The sequence below is a fragment of the Anser anser genome (genome assembly GCF_964211835.1).
Source record: "Anser anser genome assembly, chromosome: 8".
Lineage (NCBI taxonomy): Eukaryota > Metazoa > Chordata > Aves > Anseriformes > Anatidae > Anser > Anser anser.
Genome location: NC_139728.1, coordinates 8,409,289 through 8,427,053, shown reverse-complemented (window position 1 = coordinate 8,427,053; position 17,765 = coordinate 8,409,289). Strand labels below are relative to the sequence as shown.

The window sequence follows — 17,765 nt, the reverse complement described above, 5'->3', positions numbered from 1 at the left end:
CTGGGGGGGCGAGGAGCGGTGGGGGGGGGTGTGGGGGGGGGGTCCTGGGTCCTGGCGCCCCCCGCGTGGGGCCGGGCGGCCGAGGCCCGCCCCCGGCGGCCGCCTCCCCCTCCCCGCTGACGTGGCGCGCGTTGCCATGGCGCCCCCCGCCCCGCCCTCCCGCCGTTCTCATTGGCCGCCCCGCCGCGCGGCGGGGGAGGGCGGTGCCTCGTCGCGGCCCAATGAGAACGCGCGGCGAAGGCCGCCGCCGCTCTCCATTGGGCGCGGCGCGGCGGCGGGGGGGCTATAAAAGGTCGGCGGCGGCGCGGCGGGGCCGGCGGCGGCGGCGGGATGGAGGCGGAGGAGGAGGGGGCGCGGCTGGCGGCGCGGCTGGCGGCGGGCGGGCAGGGCCATGTGCTGCGCTTCTGGCCGCAGCTGGGCGCCGCCGAGCGCCGGGAGCTGGCGGCCGAGCTGCGGGGCATGGACGTGGCCGAGATCAACGGCTTCTTCCGCAGGGCGAGGGGCGGCGGCGGCGGCGGCGGCGGCGCCGCGGGGGCGCCGGACGGGAGGATGGAGCCGGTGCCGCGGGACGCGCTGGGCAGCGCCTCCCGGGACCGCGGGCTGCTGCCGGGCTGGGAGAGCCGCGGTAGGTGCGGGGCGGGCGCGGGCAGGGCGCGGGGCTGGGGGGCTCGGTCCCGGCGGTGCCGGGCCCCACGCGCGTCCTCCCGTCCCCGCAGGGCTGGCGGAGATCGCGGGCGGCCGCGTGGGCGCGCTGCTGCTGGCCGGCGGGCAGGGCACCCGCCTGGGCGTCCCCTACCCCAAGGGCATGTGCGACGTGGGGCTGCCCTCCCGCAAGAGCCTCTTCCACCTGCAGGCCCAGCGCCTGCGGCGCCTGCAGCAGCTGGCGGAGGAGCGGCACGGCCAGCCCTGCTGCATCCCCTGGTGAGCCGCGGTCGGGGTCCCCGGGGGGGCTGCGGCACCGCGGGGCGGGTGTCCCCCCCTGCCCCGGGGTCCGAGGGGCGCTGCGAGGAGGCCCTGCAGGGTTTGGGGCGCTGACCGCCCGCGCCGCGGCAGGTACATCATGACGAGCGGCCGGACCGTGGAGTCCACCAGGGAGTTCTTCCAGAAGCACCGCTACTTCGGCCTGAAGAAGGAGAACGTCGTCTTCTTCCAGCAGGGCATGCTGCCCGCCCTGGGCTTCGACGGCAAGATCCTGCTGGAGGAGAAGGGCAGGATCTCCATGGCGCCAGGTCTGCGGGCGGCAGGGGACGGGATGCGGGGCTGAGGACGAGTTGTGGGGACAGCCGGGCTGGGCGTCCCGCTGCCCCCAGCCTGCTCCCCGCTCCTCTCGGCCAGGCTGCCTGCTGGCAGCTCCCGGGGGGCAGCTCCCGGCGTGACGCAGGCTGGGAGGTGTCGGTTTTGGCAGGGAGGACCAGGGTGGGGTACAGCCGGGCTGGGGATCCTCCGTCATGCTGAGTCCATTTCCCGGCTCGGAGGAGGAGGAGGAGGGTGGGCGCGGGTGGCTCAGCAGGACGGCCACGTGTCACCGCGCCCCGACGCCTTCTTCCCTCCCCAGATGGCAACGGGGGCCTGTACCGGGCCCTGGGGGCGCACGGCATCGTGGACGACATGGAGCGGAGGGGCGTGCAGAGCGTCCACGTCTACTGCGTGGACAACATCCTGGTGAAGGTGGCCGACCCCGCGTTCATCGGGTTCTGCTTGGAGAAGGGAGCCGACTGCGGTGCCAAGGTATTGTTTGTGGGCAGCCCTGCTCCTCGCCTGGCTTCCCTGGGCCCTTGCCCTTCCCCACCAGTCTGCTGCATCCGAGGGAAGGGCTACAGGAGGAGCAGAGCGTTACTGACCCTGTCTGTGCCGTCCTGGGCACGCAGCGGGTGCAGCTGACCGCTGGCCCCGTGCCCCACCTGTAGGATGTTGCACGCCCAAAGTTTTATTCGAAGGCTGGATTAGCAGCGAAAGGGGCCGAGCGCTTGTGTTTGCGTTGGGCTTGGCTCTGGCAAACAGGTGATAGGGCTCGCTGTCCTTGAAGCTTTCAGAGCGTGAGCTGGGAGGCAGAAGGCTGTCAGTCCCTCCCTCTGGCCCGGGTGGCAGGAGGAGGAAATAAACCCTGATGCGCACAAAGGGAAGCCCTGCGTTCCTGGCTCGTGGCCCGACTGGGCTGTAAGGGCAGGTAACGTGTCGGGGCGGCTCTGCTGAGCTGACAGCCCCCTGCTGTTCATGCGGGGGCCAGATGCCGACGTCTACCTGTGTCCTCTGCCTGCCACAAGCAGGCCTGGTGCCAGGTCCTGGGTGTGACTGACAGCCGTCACCCAGCCCTGCCGCCTCGCCCTCTGGCCACCGTCACCAGAGCCGCCTGGGCTGCAGCATCCTCGTCCCTCCCCTGGCCCTGCTTTCAGAAAACTGCCCCCGTGGGGGCCGCTGGATACGTGGGGTGTGTTGGGGCCTTTCCCTGACGTGCTTCCCGTGGGCAGGTGGTGGAGAAGACCAACCCCACGGAGCCGGTCGGCGTGGTGTGCCGCGTGGACGGCGTCTACCAGGTGGTGGAGTACAGCGAGATCTCCCTGGCCACCGCGCAGAAGCGGGGCCCGGACGGACGGCTGCTCTTCAACGCCGGCAACATCGCCAACCACTTCTTCACCACCGCCTTCCTGAAAGACGTGGTCAAGTACGGGCTCGAGTTACATGCAGCTCCTGTGCTCTGCCCCGTATCTGATGCCTGTCCCCTTCCTACGAGACGTAGGATGGCCACCGTGCGCCGGGGTGGCTGGCCCGGTGCCTCCTTGCTCGCCTGAGTGCCAGCTCTCTCGGCTTCCCGCAGCACTTACGAGCCGCAGCTGCAGCACCACGTCGCCGAGAAGAAGATCCCGCATGTGGACATGGAGACGGGGCAGCTGGTCCAGCCCGAGAAGCCCAACGGCATCAAGATGGAAAAGTTTGTCTTCGACATCTTCCAGTTCTCCAAGTAAGACCTTTTCTCTCTGCAGGGGGCGGGCTGGTGGCTGTCCCCGGGCAGCTCTGGGACCCTCTGGGCACTGGGGATGTGGCCACGGGTGATGCCCTGGGGTCAGGACGGGGAGGCAGCTCCTGTGCTGTTCAGCAGGGCTGGGCAGGCGTGCCCTGAGATGGGTGTGAGCAGCAGGAGGTGCTGTGTGCCTCTTGCTCAGCTGAGCTCCGGCCCCTCCCTGCTGCTGGGCCAGGGGGACATCTGCCGACCCTACAGCCGGGGGTGGCAGGGAAAGGGAGCAGGCACATCTCCCAAACGCGACCCTGACCCTTCTGCGTCCCGTTCCCTCCCTGTCCCCCAGGAAGTTTGTGGTGTACGAGGTGCTGCGCGAGGATGAGTTCTCTCCTCTGAAGAACGCGGACAGCCAGAACGGCAAGGACAACCCCACCACGGCCCGGCATGCCCTGATGTCCCTGCACCACCGCTGGGTTCTCAACGCGGGGGGGCACTTCGTGGATGAAAACGGCACGCGCATCCCCGCCATCCCGCGGTGAGTCGCTGCTCTCACTGCTTCCCCGAAAACCCTTGGCCTTCCTGTGGGTCGTAGCTGCTGGAAAGGAGCCTCCTCTGTGCTCTTGGGCTGGCTGGAAAACACGAGGCAGTCCCCAGCCCTCGTCAGTGTTCGTGCTCCTGCAACCCGCACTGCTGGAGCCAGCAGCCGTGGGCCCTTGTCCCGGGTGGTACGTGGGGCAGAGCCGGGCGCGGGCTGCAGGAGGAGCTCTCAGCCCGCAGGAGCTGCTTCCCTTCTCATTTCAAGCCCCAGAAACTGAGCCCCGCAGTCTCCGTTGCAGCCAAGGCTGCCCGTGCAGGCCAGAGGGGGCTTCCCAAAGCCCGACACAGCCGCCAGCAGATCGCAGCACCCCACCGAGGGAGGAGAGCAACCCCCGACTCACTCTGCTCTTTTTCTATCCCACCCTCGTTAACCCTTGTTTATTCCCACTAGCCTCACAAACGGAAGGTCAGACGCCCCCCCGGCCGATGTCAATGCCAAGTAACTATTCGTGCAGCCGGGCTGCGGTGCATGGTGGCGGGGCTGCGCTTAGGGACTAACGGGCTCCGGGCAGAGCGCTGCAGCGGGGCCGCGCAGGGCACCGGGGACTAACGGGGGCTCGGGGCGCATGCTGGCACCGGGGCACGTCTCGCTGTGAAGGGTCCTGCAGGTGGCTGATCGGTGGCACTGCTCCTGCCTGGGGCTCCTTTCTGCAGAGGCTCGGGGTCAGCACGCGGGGAGAAGGCAAAGGGTTTTGTGCTGCTCCAGCACCGCAGGACGTGGGGAGCAGCGGTCCCAGGAGCGGGGCTGCCCGGCCCGTGCAGGAGGGCAGGCAGCCTGCTGCTGGTGGGCAGCGGCAGGGCCCGGGAGCCGTTGCGAAACGCTCGGAGTTTCCCTCCTTCCTGGCACGGCGGTCAGCGCAGCCCGGGCTCGTCCCGGCACGGAGCAGCGCGGCCGGCTCCGACCCCGGCCGGTCCCACAGCTGGAGGTGGCTGCTCTCCTGGTGGCTGCCCGGCAGCCTGGTCCCTGGAACGGGATTAAAAACACGAACTGAAGGCCGGGCGGGCTTTGATGTAGCACATGTGAATCCTAACGTGGGCGGTCGGCTGTGCTTGTGTGACTTCAGCTATGGAGTTCTGAAGAGCCAGACTGCGAAATTGGTGAAAGCCCCTGGCTAAGGGGGACTTGGAAATTTATGGGAAGAGGCTGGAAAGTGTTAAGAAGTGTTAAAACAGTCTGGAACAGCAGACTGTTCCCCAGGCGCGGGGAACACCTGGGGCTTCAGCGTGTGTGTGTGCTCCTGGGATAAGTGAGCGGCTGGGGAACGGGCGAGCTTGTTAGCTTCATCCCCTTCACGAGCAGCTGCACCTCCTGCTGCTCTCGGGTGGATACGCCTAGGTTCCTGGTTTGTAGTTCAGAACTCCAAGTGCTTTCCGGTTTATAGATGGGCCATCGTGCTGGTTAGAATGCAGGATAAAGGATGCAACTCTTAGATTATCTTGAAGCCAATCAGACCGCAAGGAAAGCACAGGAGGAGGAGGGGCGATGGGCTCGCTTGCAGCGCCGAGTGCAGCGGGGCTGCGCTCTGGGGACATAGATGCTGCTGTCGTTGCACACGTGGAGAGGCACGTAGATCCTCTTGAAAACTGCACCTCAAGCTCTCTTCCCTTTCAGCTGCTGCTGGTGTCTAAACCTTAGCTCGCACCTACGTGGAGAGCACGCGAGGCTTGACTAACCCGGGGGGTGGCGTGCGGTGGCTCTGCCTGTGCCAGCCCCTCGCCGCCTGGCTCAGCCCGCGGGGCTCCCGGCGGGCAGGGACTGACGCTCGGGGCTTTCTCTCTGCAGCTTGAAGGACGCCAATGACTTGCCCATCCAGTGTGAGATTTCTCCCCTCATCTCCTACGGCGGAGAGGTAAGGGGCGTGGGACGAAGCACACGGGGAGACTCACAGCGTGTGTGCGTGAATGCTGGCCTGGGGACACGCTCCCAGACCCCCGGGAGTGGAGCAGAGCGGGGTGAAGGCATCCTTGGGTTCGTGGTGACGTTACCTGCGGCACTCGAGGCTGTGGCCCTGAACCTCTGACACGGGTGGGGTGGGAGCCTGCCCGTGAGCGGTGCGGTAGGTCGGCAGAGGAGGCACAGGACGGCTCTCCAAGCAGCGCAGTCCCTTTAGGACGTAGCGAGGCTGGGGGCCGGGCTCTGGCCTCAGCGGGGAGCCCCCAAGCAGCACCACTGCGAGCGGCCCCAGGCAGCCCGCCCGCCTTCCTCCAGCTTCCTAACGAGCTGCTTCCCCCCCCGCCAGGGTCTGGAGAAGTACGTGAAGGACCGGGAGTTCCGTGCGCCTCTGATTATCGACGAGGACGGGGTCCACGAGCTGGTGAAGAACGGGATGTAGCGGCTGCCCGCCCCGGCTGGCACCCCGACACCTCGGACACATGAAGGTTTATTGCTGGAGCTGCCGGGGGCTGGTCCTGCTCCCTCTGAGCTCCCGCAGAGGAGGACGCAGCCCGCTCGGTTCTTGGCGCGTCGTATGCTTCTATTTATATTTTAATTTAAAAACCAAACACTTTATGGATTTCCCCTGCCACGAAGCACAGCTGCGGTGCTGCTCTTTGCACTTCAGGCTGTGGGCATTTATTTTTAAACGTGTATATAGTAATAGTCATTGTACATGCAGAGGATTTTTATGGTACGGGGCTGGGGGTAATCTTGAATTTTTATTTTTCTCAAATCTACATGACTATTTTTTTTAATAGGGTTCTCGTCATTGCCCGTGTCCTCCCTTTAGGTCGTCCTTTGTATGTCGCACAACTGGAATTGCCTCATTAAACCCCTGAGTCCCTCCTGTCTGTCATCTGGTGGTGTTTTGCGCCTGGGGCTTTCTGCAGGGGGTCTGCTCATGGAGCAGAGTCCGACCTCTCCGTGCTGAGCTCCCAGCACGGCGGGGGTGGCTGGCTGGGGAGGAGTCCTGGGCCTGTCCCCTGGCACAAAGGGCTTGTTTGCAGCGTTTCTTGGGAAAAGGGGGCTGTGCTTTCCTCTCAAATTCCTGGGAATGGCTGGAGGCCTCAGGCAAGTAGGAACAGGCAGGTGCGCAGCTCCATCGGAGCGCGGGGTGAAGCCAGCCCGGCGCCGTGCCCTCTAGCAGCATCCTGCGGCTCTGTGGGAGGACGCGCTGGCTCCTGCGTGGTGTCCCCACGCCTTGGGGCACAGATCTCCGTGCCGGATGTCACCGAGTCCCCTGAGTGCAGAGGTCGGGCAGCCCCAGGCTCAGACAGGGCTGTGCGGGGGGTCCTGGCTGCTGCCGGGGCTGTGTGTGGCCGGGGCGGGCTGGTGGCTGCTGGTCCCGGGGGAGGTGGGGTGGGACGGGGGCCAGGGGCTGCCGCAGAGTGCTGCGGGTGGTCTGCGTCCCACTGCCCTGTGCCCCTGCTGGCTCTGCTGGCCTGGGGAGCAGCCACCACGGGGAAGGGACGTCCCTGCTTCCTGGGGAGCAGGCGGGTGCCCCCAAGGCAGGATGGGGTGCTGGTCTCGGGTGCGGGACAGACCACAGCATGTCGGGGGGATGCAGGTGGCCCCGGCGTGGAGCAGCAGCAGGGGTCTGCAGGGTGCGGGGGGGGCTCCGCTGGCTCCCTGGGTGCTGGGAGGGATGGGGAGGCGGCGGTGTTTGCCTTGGCCGCTCGGCTCTGTTTGCACACTGACACCTTTGCACCAGGTCCTGGGACGGAGCCCGCTGCCAAGTTATTTCAGCGCTAATTCCAGGTGGCAGGAGGCGAGCGGGGCGGGCTGGCGGCTGTGCCGGCGTGCACGTAGGGGAGCGGGGGCATCCCGCACCGGGGTGTCCCCCCTGGGGCTATGGGGTCGCACAGCCCTGCAGCAGGCACTGCTCCTGCCTGCCCCGAGGGGCTCGGGTCTGCCTGCCTGCCTGCCCGGGGCGAGGGTCCCCAGCGCCCCCCCAGCACCCTGCCGGGCAGCCGATGGCTTCCAGTGCAGCTGAGTCAGAATTTGTTTGTCTGCAGCCCAGATGGGCCGGCAGTTTGGCAGCGAGGTCTGTTTTGGGGTTTTGGAGCGAGGCGGCGGCGCTCGGACAGGCGCCGTGTCCGGCTCGGGGTGCCCAGCAGGATGAGAGAGCTTTTTGGGGGTGTGCTGAGCTGCTGCTCGGGGAGGTGCTGGTGCTGGAGAGCAGCTCCTGGGCACGTGCACCCTGTGGGGAGGGGGCTGCAGGCACCGGCACCCCCCGCCTGGCTGCCTGGGGTGGCAGCGGGTGCTGCTTCCCTCCCGCTGCGGCATGGGCGCTGGCACAAAATCCAGCAAAAAACAGTTAGAAATAATACTAATTTTTAATTTTTAACTATTGCACAAAAAATGATTCGAACCCGTTATTATTATTTCCTCCGTGCTGCGTCGCACAGTCGGTGGCCGCGGAGCCAAATCGCTGCCTGGAAGTGATGTAAAAGCACAGATCTCAGCATGCGGCCTGGGGAGCCCCAGGGCTGCTCCCGCTCCCCACGTGGGGCAGGTGGGCTCGGCCGCGGCACCACCCAGCGCAGGCACTCTGCGAGGAATCGGGGGGCCCCGAGCGGGGCGGCACCTGGAGAGGGGACCGGAGGGGTTGTGGGGGCTCCTCCATCACCCACATTTCGGGGAGCCCCTCCTGGCCCTCGTCTTCGTGGCACAGGAGGAGGGTCGGGGCACGCGTGCCGTCCTGCTGCCTCGGGGTTGAGCGCGGAAAGAAAAACGCTGCCTATTGCTTTAAGCTCTCTCACCGGCCACAGGTCTTTTTTTTTTTCTTTTTTTTCGCTTGCGCTATGAATGGGTTTTGCTGTAAATTATAGCTTTGCACACATTCCCTCGGGTCGAGGAAAATAACCTCCACCGAAAAGCCAGCCTGGATTGGTGACTGGCTCCCCCTCTCCGCTCCCTAATTGAAACCAAATGTGCAAGATGTAGGATTGTGGGATTTCTGGCCGGCTCCCAGGAATCCGCAGAATGCGAGCGCGCTCGCAGAGGCATCTTGCATCAGCCCGGGGAAGTTCGCTCCTCGCCTGGCTCCCACAGCCCGGGCGAGGAGCGAGGAGCCCGCCCGCCCACCACCACCTCCCCGCTCCGGTGAGTCGCTTGGGGTCCCTGGGGAGGCGTTCGCTGCCCCGTCCTGGGGTTTTGGGGGGATGTAGGGTCTGCCCTGCTCTGCCTGGGACCCCAAAGCTGGAACGGGTCCCCCTGTGGGGCGAGGAGGGGACGGGGCAGCAGCGGCTCCGCGTGGGGCAGCATCCTTGCCTGGGGTGCTGGCGCTTGGCCCTTTCTCTCCGTTTTCCCCCCACTGCCAACGTCTCGCCCCGCGCGCCGTGCCTGGCCAGCGCTTCCTGGTGTCTCCTCCTCTCCCGCCTGCGTGTGTTGGCAGAGCCGGCGGCGGTGCTGGCCGGCCGCGGTGGCCCTGCTGTCCCTCTGGTCCCCAAGCTGGGCACAGGCTCACGATGCGGGGGGACGTGGCACGAGCTGTCCCCATCCCGGCGCTGGGGACCTGCTGGTGGCTTCCCGTGCCGTGTGGCCGTGGCGGGGCGATGCCGTGCGTCGTGGCACGCAGCGGGAGGAGGGCCCCAGCCCTCGGCTGCCGGGGGGCCCGTGCTGGGTGCAGCGCCCACGGGGCCACGTCCCCAGCCCTGCTGCCGCTGGGCTGTGCTCTTGGCGTCTCCCCGGGGCAGCTGGTGGCCCTGGGGACACGCCGGGTGCTCCTCGCACGCCGCACTACTGTGGTGAGCCCGTGGCTGGGGAGACGCCTGCAGCTCCAGAAAATGGGGCTGCATCCAAGCCAGGCAAGGTCTAAAATGGCATTTTGGGGGAGGAGGGGGACTACGCGTCCCGGCATGCTGCTCTGCGCTCCCGCAGCGGCTGCGCCAGTGGCACGGCATGCCGGGGGCTGTAGTGCCAGGCCCCCTACCCAAAACACCGCCTGCCTCGGGCCTTGGCACACCCCAGTCGCCTGCTTGCCCTGCACCAGGCCCCTTCCCGGCACCGGGGTGTGCTCAGGGCACTCACAGGCTCGTTTCTGAACAAGCATGGGTTTTGTTTATTTATTCATTTCCCCCCCCCTGATTTTCCCTGCTAATTTCAGTAGCACAAGAAAGGAGGAAAAATAAAAGGAAAAGGAAAAACAAACAAAAAATAAAACGGAAGCGGAACAGGGAAGCCTAAGGGAGGATCTCCACAAACGCTATGCAGTAAAAATTTCCAGCAATCAGAAAAGTTGGGCGAACCTTTTCGGGCAAACCGTTGCAAAGCCATCCTTTTCGTCAGGGCTGGTGGAACACAACCAGTTTCCAGCTGTTTTGCCAGCAGCGCTGGGCTGCTCAGACCATGTGCACCTTCGCCCGGCGCCGCCTCCCCGCTGCCTCCAGCCCGGCCCTGCGGCAGGGCGGCGAGCGCTCCACGAGGAGCAAACGCCCCTCTGTTAGCCCAAATGTAAATCCTTCCCCTTCGGGAGGCGGCAGCATCTGGTACCCTGATGCTTAAAGAGTTTACTCAGCCTGAAAGAATAGTGGGGAAAAATCTCTGTGGACATCCGTTGGAATGCAGAAGGAAATTGAGATTTTAGGGTCGGAGAGACTGGCCGTCAGCGAACACCGGAGCCTCGCGCGCTTCTCACCAGCCCCAGCTCTGTAGCTGAAATTCCCATTTGCAGCTGAGCTGGCTGGCAACTCAGGCTCTTGCCTAGACTTTTGGGGCTGGGAGCAGGAAAAAAGGCAATGGTATATATGCGTTTCCAAAAGAAAGAGGAAAAAAAGGGGAGGAAGATCGCTGTAAGCTGGGGTGTGCGTTTGCGCTGCCCGTGGAGGGGATGGTGTTGAGCAGAGCCGCCTGCTGAATCCTACAGCCCCTGCTCAGAGCCCCCAGGTGCACGTGAAGGATGTGACCGCTGCCCCCCGAAAGCCCCGTGGCTGCAGCGATGAAGCAGAGCTGGGGGCAGCCCCGGGGCTGAGCCAGGGGGTGCCCCGTGCTCACCACCTGCCTGCTCCTATTTAACTGTGCTCGCCTCCTCCCGGGCAGCTCCCGCCGGCCCGGGGCTGGCTCTCACCTCCCTGGTGACACCAAGATTGGCACTGGAGTGGAGAACCATCAAAATAAATACCGCATAAATCTCGGGCAATTACCTGTTATTACGTCTCCGGAGCCAGAAGGCAAGGAAAGCGCGCTTTGCAACGTGATATTGCTGCTGCGAGCCGAGGTTGTGCAACGTGCTGCTTTCCAAGCCACCCTGAGCGTTTCTGCCTGTTGGCCCAGGACGGTGCTGAGCCCGAGTGGGGCCGTCGGAGGCTCCGTGTGCTGCCCGTGGCCCTTTGGGCAGCAGGGGCGCGGGAGCGGGGTGCCTGAACACCAGCACAGAGGCACGGGGGGGTTTGGCTGCAGTGTGTGACCCATCCTGGCCGTGTCTCCGCAGGACCGCCGACATGCCAGCCCTCCCCACACCTCTGCTGCTGCTGCTGGTGCCGCTGCTCTGCGTCCCGCGGGCTGCGCGAGCCCAGGTCAACCCGGGTAAGTGAGAGCAGCTTGGTGCTGGGGCCGAGGCAGGGCTGGCCTCAGCTCCAGCCGGGTTTGCAGCTTGGGAATTGGAGGAGAGCGGTGCAGCAGTGCCAGGCGTGCCGCGGGCTGTGCCCGAGCTGTGCGCGGGCAGCGGGTGCTGCCGGGGCTCGGTGTCACCGCGGCCCCGCGCTGCCCGGTTTCCTCGGGGCATTTTGTGGATGGAGCTTTGTGGGGCCGGAGCTGGCGGGGAGAGGGTAAACACGGCCAAACAAGCCGGCCTTTCAGCAGCTCTCTTGGCAGCCAGGCGTGAAAAAATAACCCCTGGGAAGCGGTGGGGATGCGGTGCCGAGCAGGGGACGCAGCCCACCCGCTGCTCCGGGTACTTTTCCACCCCCCGTGGGGCCAGCAGGTTTTGTCCCTTGCTGCCAGGGGCAGGTGGGGAGCAGCGAGGTGGCACGGCTGAGGACAGGTGGCTGCGGGTGGGATCTGGGGCTCTGTACTGGGCCCTCCGGGTGCCCAGGGGCTCTCCCACCGTCGCCAAAACGCTTTGCAGCAAGGATGATGGGATGTCTGCGTGCTCCCAGTCCTTCCCTGTCCAACAGGGGCAGAACCAGCCCCTGCTAGCTCCTGGCTCGATGCTTCGAGAGGGGCTGGCAGCTCCATTTGCCTGGGCAGGTGTCGGAGACATCCCGTCACCCTTTGTCCCTCCTCCACAAGCCGGAGGGATGGAGCACACTGCCTCCCCCGCAGCTGCGGAAAGGTGACCTAAACGGGGAGCGAGGGGGCGGCCTGCTCAGCACCCCGCTCAGCACCCCGCCGTCTCCTTGCAGCGGTGTGCCGCTACCCCCTGGGTATGTCGGGCGGGCACATCCCCGATGAGGACATCTCCGCCTCCAGCCAGTGGTCCGAGTCCACGGCCGCCAAGTACGGACGGTGAGTGCGGGGCACCGGCAGGGCGGGTGGGGGGGGCCCTCGGGGATGCTGAGACGGGACAGGCTCAGCTGGGGCACGGGGACGGCTTTGGCCACCTGCAAACCGCTGCTCTGCCCTCCCCGTGGCACTCGCAGGCTGGACTCGGAGGACGGCGACGGTGCCTGGTGCCCCGAGATCCCGGTGGAGCCCGACGACCTGAAGGAGTTCCTGCAGATCGACCTGCGCGCCCTGCACTTCATCACGCTGGTGGGCACCCAGGGCCGCCACGCCGGGGGCCACGGCAACGAGTTTGCCCCCATGTACAAGATCAACTACAGCCGGGACGGCACCCGCTGGATCTCCTGGAGGAACCGGCACGGGAAGCAGGTGGGGAGGCTGCCGAGCGCCCCGTGCGGCTGCCCACAACCCGCTCCACCCCTCAGCATCCCCGCAGGGCACCGGGGCCGTGCCCACCGCGGTTGTGTCTCCCCAGGTCCTGGATGGAAACACCAACCCTTACGACATTGTCCTCAAGGACCTGGAGCCGCCGCTCATCGCGCGCTTCGTCCGCTTCATCCCCGTCACCGACCACTCCATGAACGTCTGCCTGCGCGTGGAGCTCTACGGCTGCGTCTGGCTCGGTGGGTGGCGTGCGCCCAGGTGCTCAGCTGCCTGTGGGGCTGTCTGTCTGTCTGTCTGTCTGTCCGTCCCATCGGGGCCGCATGGGGGCCAGCTGGGCTCACCACAGCGTGGTCCTGGGGCAGAGCAGCCGCTCACCCTCCCTTCCCCGCAGACGGGCTTGTGTCCTACAACGCGCCGGCTGGGCAGCAGCTCGTCCTCCCCGGCGGCACCGTCATCTACCTGAACGACTCGGTGTACGACGGGGCCTTCGGGTACAGGTGAGGAGCGGGGTCTCATACAGCCAAAGCTGCAAGGATATGGGGTCCCCCTGTTTCCAGGGGCTGTGAGGGGCAGTCAGGTGCCCAGGCTGCTGCTGCTCTCGTGGGGCTGGGCACTATCAGGCTCCCGGTGCTCACCAGAGTCCCCCCTTTCCCCGCCTGTGGCAGCATGACGGAGGGGCTCGGCCAGCTGACGGACGGGGTGTCGGGGCTGGACGACTTCACGCAGACCCACGAGTACCACGTCTGGCCGGGCTACGACTATGTGGGCTGGCGCAACGAGAGCACCGCCGGCGGCTACGTGGAGATCACCTTCGAGTTCGACCGCATCAGGAACTTCACCACCATGAAGGTCCGTGCGCCCCGTGCCCCCCGGCCCCGTCCCTTGGCGGGCCGTGCTCACGGGCTGCCCCACAGGTGCACTGCAACAACATGTTCGCCAAAGGGGTGAAGATCTTCAAGGAGGTGCAGTGCTATTTCCGCTCCGACGCTGGCGAGTGGGAGCCCAACGCCGTCTCCTCGGTGCTGGTGCTGGACGACGTGAACCCCAGCGCCCGCTTCGTCACCGTGCCCCTGCTGCACCGCATGGCCAGCGCCATCAAGTGCCAGTACTACTTCGCCGACACCTGGATGATGTTCAGCGAGATCACCTTCCAGTCGGGTACCGGCACGCGGCCGTCCCTAGGATCCCTCCTACGTGGGGCATTCGGTGGGGAAGCGGGGCTTGGGGTGCCCGTGCCCCCGTCCCAACAGGCTCTTCTTCTCCCTTGCCAGATGCAGCCATGTACAACAACTCGGTGCCCCCCCCGGAGATGCCCATGGCCCCCACCACGTATGGTAAGACAATGAAAAGCATGTCACCCTGAGCCGGGCAGGACTTGGGGTCACCTTTTCATGGGAAGATGCTTGGGGGACTCCAAAAGGGGAGAAAAGGGAGCAGGGGCTGTCCCCTCGCCCCAGCACGACCTGCTCTTGCTGTCCCCTCCTGCCAGACCCCACGCTCAAGGTGGACGACAGCAACACGCGCATCCTGATCGGGTGCCTGGTGGCGATCATCTTCATCCTGGTGGCCATCATCGTCATCATACTGTGGCGGCAGTTCTGGCAGAAGATGCTGGAGAAGGTGGGCACGTGCGGGGTGGCTGGTGGGCTCTCACCGCAGCCCCCTGCTAACCGAGGGCAATCACAGAGGTGTCTGTGCCAAACTCTTCTCTGTAGGGGCAGATAATAGGGGGGGTGACAGCTGCAATATGTCTGGGGGGACAAATGCCTTCCCAGTGCTGCAGCCTTGGGGCAGGGCATCAGAAAGGGGTCTCTGGCCACGGTGGTGGGACCTGGTGCCGGGACAGGGCTGCGCTGAGCCCCGGAGGCCCCGTCCCAGCTCTCCGCTCCCTCGCCCCCCTCTCACAGGCATCGCGGAGGATGCTGGATGACGAAATGACCGTCAGCCTCTCGCTGCCCAGCGAATCCAGCATGTTCAACCACAACCGCTCCTCCTCGTCCAGCGAGCAGGAGTCCAACTCCACTTACGACCGCATCTTCCCGCTGGGACCAGACTACCAGGAGCCCTCGCGCCTGATCCGCAAGCTGCCCGAGTTCACGCCGGGGGAGGAGGACACGGGTGAGGAACGGGGAAATCCTCCCGGGGGTCACACGAAGCTGGTGCTTGAAGGCCATCCTCGTGACACTGCAGCGCTGAAGGACGTTGGGGTGCCCACCAGGAGCGTGGGGATGCCGGGGTGGGAGCTGGTCCCGTGCCCTGCCATGGGCAGGACACCCCCGGCAGGGCTGGCCCCGCTGTCTCCCCCAGGCTGCAGCGGCCTCGTGAAGCCGTCCCCGGCCGGTGTCCCCGAGGGCGTCCCCCACTACGCCGAGGCCGACATCGTGAACCTGCAGGGCGTCACGGGAGGCAACACCTACTCGGTGCCAGCCCTCACCATGGACCTGCTCTCCGGCAAGGACGTGGCCGTGGAGGAGTTCCCCAGGAAGCTGCTGACCTTCAAGGAGAAGCTGGGGGAAGGCCAGTTCGGGGAGGTGAGAGAGAGCTGGGCCTCAGTGGGGCTGGGAGGTGCGAGGCACGGCTGGGCAGGGGAGCTGCGGAAGCCTCCTGTGGGGAGCAGCTCACTCCTGCTTGGTGCCTTCATCCCAAAATGGCACCTGGATGGACCCCGGGGAGTGCCCTCGGGTCTGGGCCACCCTGCTCGCGGGCACGGTGCTGGGCTGGGGGAGCCCTGCCTCAGCGGGACCGCAGGAGGTGGAGGTAACGTCTGCCCGCCGCAGGTCCATCTCTGTGAAGTGGAAGGCATGGAGAAGTTCACGGACAAGGACTTCGCTCTGCAGGGCCTGGAGGCCAGCTCCGACCGCCCCGTGCTGGTGGCTGTGAAAATGCTGCGGGCGGACGCCAACAAGAACGCCAGGTACTGGCACCCCTCCCCACAGCCCCGCTGGGGGCAGCCGGGACATTTGGGGGTGCTGGGCTGCCAGGGGTCGGGACCCTGGATCCTTGCTAGTCCTGAGATGCTCCCCAAGCCCCCTCCATCCCCCGAGCACACCCCAAAGGGATCAGCTCCAGGTCCCTCGGGGTATCTTGCGGTGCTTTCCCATGGGGAGGAACTGGCGGGTTGTCCTGAAGGCCTCTCGGCCCGTCGGCGTGGTCTGCCCGACCCATGTGGTCTCTGTCCCCGAAAGGAATGACTTCCTGAAGGAAATCAAGATCATGTCGCGGCTCAAGGACCCCAACATCATCCGGCTGCTGGCGGTGTGCATCGCGGACGACCCGCTGTGCATGATCACGGAGTACATGGAGAACGGGGACCTCAACCAGTTCCTGTCTCGCCACGAGGCGCAGAGCCCCCCGGACGCCCACGCGCCCACCGTCAGGTAGTGCCAGCAGGACGGGGGCGTGGGGACGGCGGCAGGGCCCCTGCCCCGCTCCTGCCCGGCGCCTCAGTGCCCCGCCGTCTCCCCAGCTACCGCGACCTGCGCTTCATGGCCACCCAGATCGCGTCGGGCATGAAGTACCTCTCCTCCCTCAACTTCGTGCACCGGGACCTGGCCACGCGCAACTGCCTGGTGGGGAAGCGGTACACCATCAAGATCGCCGACTTCGGCATGAGCAGGAACCTCTACAGCGGGGACTACTACCGCATCCAGGGCCGGGCCGTGCTCCCCATCCGCTGGATGTCCTGGGAGAGCATCCTGCTGGTAGGTGGGGGGCTGGCGCGTGCTAGAGCAGTGTGTGGCATCCTCTCCCGGCCACGCTCAGACCCCAAAGAGGCAGCAGGGGCATTTTTTGTCTTCGCGGTGAGCTCGGTCCTTCCCAAGCTCTGGCTCGGAGCTGGGGCTGCGGTGGAGCTCACCCCAGAAGAGAGAGCAGGTCCGTGGGGCTGAGACCCTGAGGAGCCCAGGGCATTTGGGGCCTATGGGGCAGGGCAGGGTGCTGCCCACCCTGACCCCGCTCCGCTCCCTCTGCCCAGGGCAAGTTCACCACGGCCAGCGACGTGTGGGCCTTCGGCGTGACGCTGTGGGAGACCTTCACGCTGTGCCGGGAGCAGCCCTACTCGCAGCTGTCCGACGAGCAGGTCATCGAGAACACCGGGGAGTTCTTCCGGGACCAGGGCCGACAGGTAGGGACGGGATGGGACAGGATGGGCAGCGGGGACTTGGGCTCCTCGGGGACCTGGGGAAAGATTTAGGGTTACGGATAGGAAGAGTGGCCGGGGGGAGCTGTGGGGCAGGAGCTGTCGGGGCTGTTCACCCGTGGCCAAATCCCACATTGCCACACGAGTTTGGGAGGGCTTTCCCCCAGCAGCCCCGAGCGGCGCGGTGAACTCCCCGGGACCCGCTCGGTGTTGTCCCATGGGTTTTATGTGGCAGTAACTCTCTCCCTCTGTGCTCTCTGCCTTTTGTTTCGAAGACCTACCTTCCCCAGCCGGCGCTGTGCCCGGACTCTATCTATAAGCTAATGCTGAGCTGCTGGCGACGGGACACTAAAGACCGTCCCTCCTTCCAGGACATCCACCGCCTGCTCCACGAGCCAGCCGGCGACGAGTGACCCCGTGCTGCCCAGCCCCACGGGACCCCCCGGCACCGCCCGGACCCGGCGGCACGCCGCGGGCACCTGGTTTAGGTTCTCATTGCACAGCCTAGGAGGAAAAACCCCAAAGAGGACGGGGAGCCGAGGCGTGGGACAGCACGGACCCGGAGCTCCTCTGCTGCCCCTGGGGCGGCCGCGGGCTGAGGTGGAGGTTATTTATTGAGGCGCCGCGCTCCTGGCGGCGGGACGGGGACGGAGCGGCGTGCCCCGAGGGAGCAGGGGGCACCGCCAGGAGCCCTGCGGTTACGGGGCGGCGAACTGGAGCTCTCTGGGCTTTTGGGGGGATTTTGGGACACGCCGTGTGGAGGGGCAGGGAGCCCCGCTTGTGCCCGCGTGGCATCCAGCCTCTGCTGCCACCCCGAACCTGTGACGGCCTGCAGACGGACTGATGGACAAATGGACAGAAAGACAGATAGCAGGGCCCGCCGCGGCCCTGACCAGGGCTTGTGGGGTCGCCTAAGCCCCCGTGCCCCACCGGGACACCCGTCGGGCCCCCCCCGGCCGCGCATGGCGTGCGGGCCTTCGCGCTTCCCTAACCCTGTCCGCGTTACCGTGGCCCTGCTATGTTCCATAGGCGCCCCTCCAGGCGGGGGCCACCCTGCTAAGAGCCCCTCGCTCCATCACTCAGCCTCGTGGTGTCCTTGTGGGGGGGGGGGGAGACCCTCAGGGGGCAGCACGGGGACTTTGGGGGCTGCTGGCGGGGAGTGGGGGGCGCAGGGAGGAGGATGGGGGTTGTGTGGGGCAAGGAGGGGACCGGGGGCTCGAGGGAACCCCTATGGGACCCCTACGGGACCCCTATAGAACCCCTATGGGGCCTCTGCCAGCCCCCTCGGGGCCCGGGGGGGGGGGGCCCGA

At 66.3% G+C, this 17,765-nt stretch overlaps 2 protein-coding genes across 5 annotated transcripts; both read left to right on the top strand.

The window, feature by feature from the left end:
* The first annotated feature begins 310 nt into the window (after positions 1-310).
* On the top strand, positions 311-6,340 carry UAP1 (UDP-N-acetylglucosamine pyrophosphorylase 1). Of its 3 annotated transcripts, none has more exons than XM_083847319.1 (10): positions 311-625; positions 717-921; positions 1,054-1,229; positions 1,556-1,728; positions 2,469-2,662; positions 2,816-2,959; positions 3,303-3,491; positions 3,945-3,959; positions 5,337-5,403; positions 5,794-6,340. In XM_083847319.1, exons 1-10 carry the CDS (start codon positions 331-333, stop codon positions 5,884-5,886), a joined length of 1,551 nt encoding a protein of 516 aa, XP_083703445.1. In that variant the 5' UTR covers positions 311-330; the 3' UTR covers positions 5,887-6,340. The 3 variants fall into 3 exon arrangements, with proteins under 3 accessions (XP_083703445.1, XP_083703444.1, XP_083703446.1); XM_083847318.1 differs by having other exon boundaries at positions 3,945-3,992; XM_083847320.1 differs by lacking the exon at positions 3,945-3,959.
* Positions 6,341-8,467: 2,127 nt separating this feature from the next.
* DDR2 (discoidin domain receptor tyrosine kinase 2) lies at positions 8,468-17,533 on the top strand. 2 transcript variants are annotated; one of them, XM_083847317.1, is made up of 17 exons: positions 8,468-8,594; positions 10,921-11,015; positions 11,834-11,936; positions 12,071-12,302; positions 12,409-12,556; positions 12,709-12,814; positions 12,983-13,166; positions 13,232-13,475; positions 13,589-13,651; positions 13,807-13,937; positions 14,225-14,435; positions 14,625-14,848; positions 15,095-15,231; positions 15,503-15,694; positions 15,784-16,018; positions 16,291-16,440; positions 16,731-17,533. In XM_083847317.1, exons 2-17 carry the CDS (start codon positions 10,931-10,933, stop codon positions 16,866-16,868), a joined length of 2,583 nt encoding a protein of 860 aa, XP_083703443.1. In that variant the 5' UTR covers positions 8,468-8,594; positions 10,921-10,930; the 3' UTR covers positions 16,869-17,533. The 2 variants fall into 2 exon arrangements, with proteins under 2 accessions (XP_083703443.1, XP_083703442.1); XM_083847316.1 differs by having other exon boundaries at positions 16,827-17,014.
* Positions 17,534-17,765: the final 232 nt, after the last annotated feature.

Excerpts from the sequence above, each read along its gene's own strand:
- DDR2 (XM_083847317.1), top strand. The coding sequence starts at position 10,931 with ATGCCAGCCCTCCCCACACCTCTGCTGCTGCTGCTGGTGCCGCTGCTC. Across the intron at positions 14,436-14,624 it reads GCCGGGGGAGGAGGACACGG|GCTGCAGCGGCCTCGTGAAG; the intron begins GTGAGGAACGGG and ends TGTCTCCCCCAG. Across the intron at positions 15,232-15,502 it reads GACGCCAACAAGAACGCCAG|GAATGACTTCCTGAAGGAAA; the intron begins GTACTGGCACCC and ends TGTCCCCGAAAG.
- UAP1 (XM_083847318.1), top strand. The coding sequence starts at position 331 with ATGGAGGCGGAGGAGGAGGGGGCGCGGCTGGCGGCGCGGCTGGCGGCG. Across the intron at positions 2,663-2,815 it reads TTCCTGAAAGACGTGGTCAA|CACTTACGAGCCGCAGCTGC; the intron begins GTACGGGCTCGA and ends GGCTTCCCGCAG. Across the intron at positions 5,404-5,793 it reads TCATCTCCTACGGCGGAGAG|GGTCTGGAGAAGTACGTGAA; the intron begins GTAAGGGGCGTG and ends CCCCCCCGCCAG.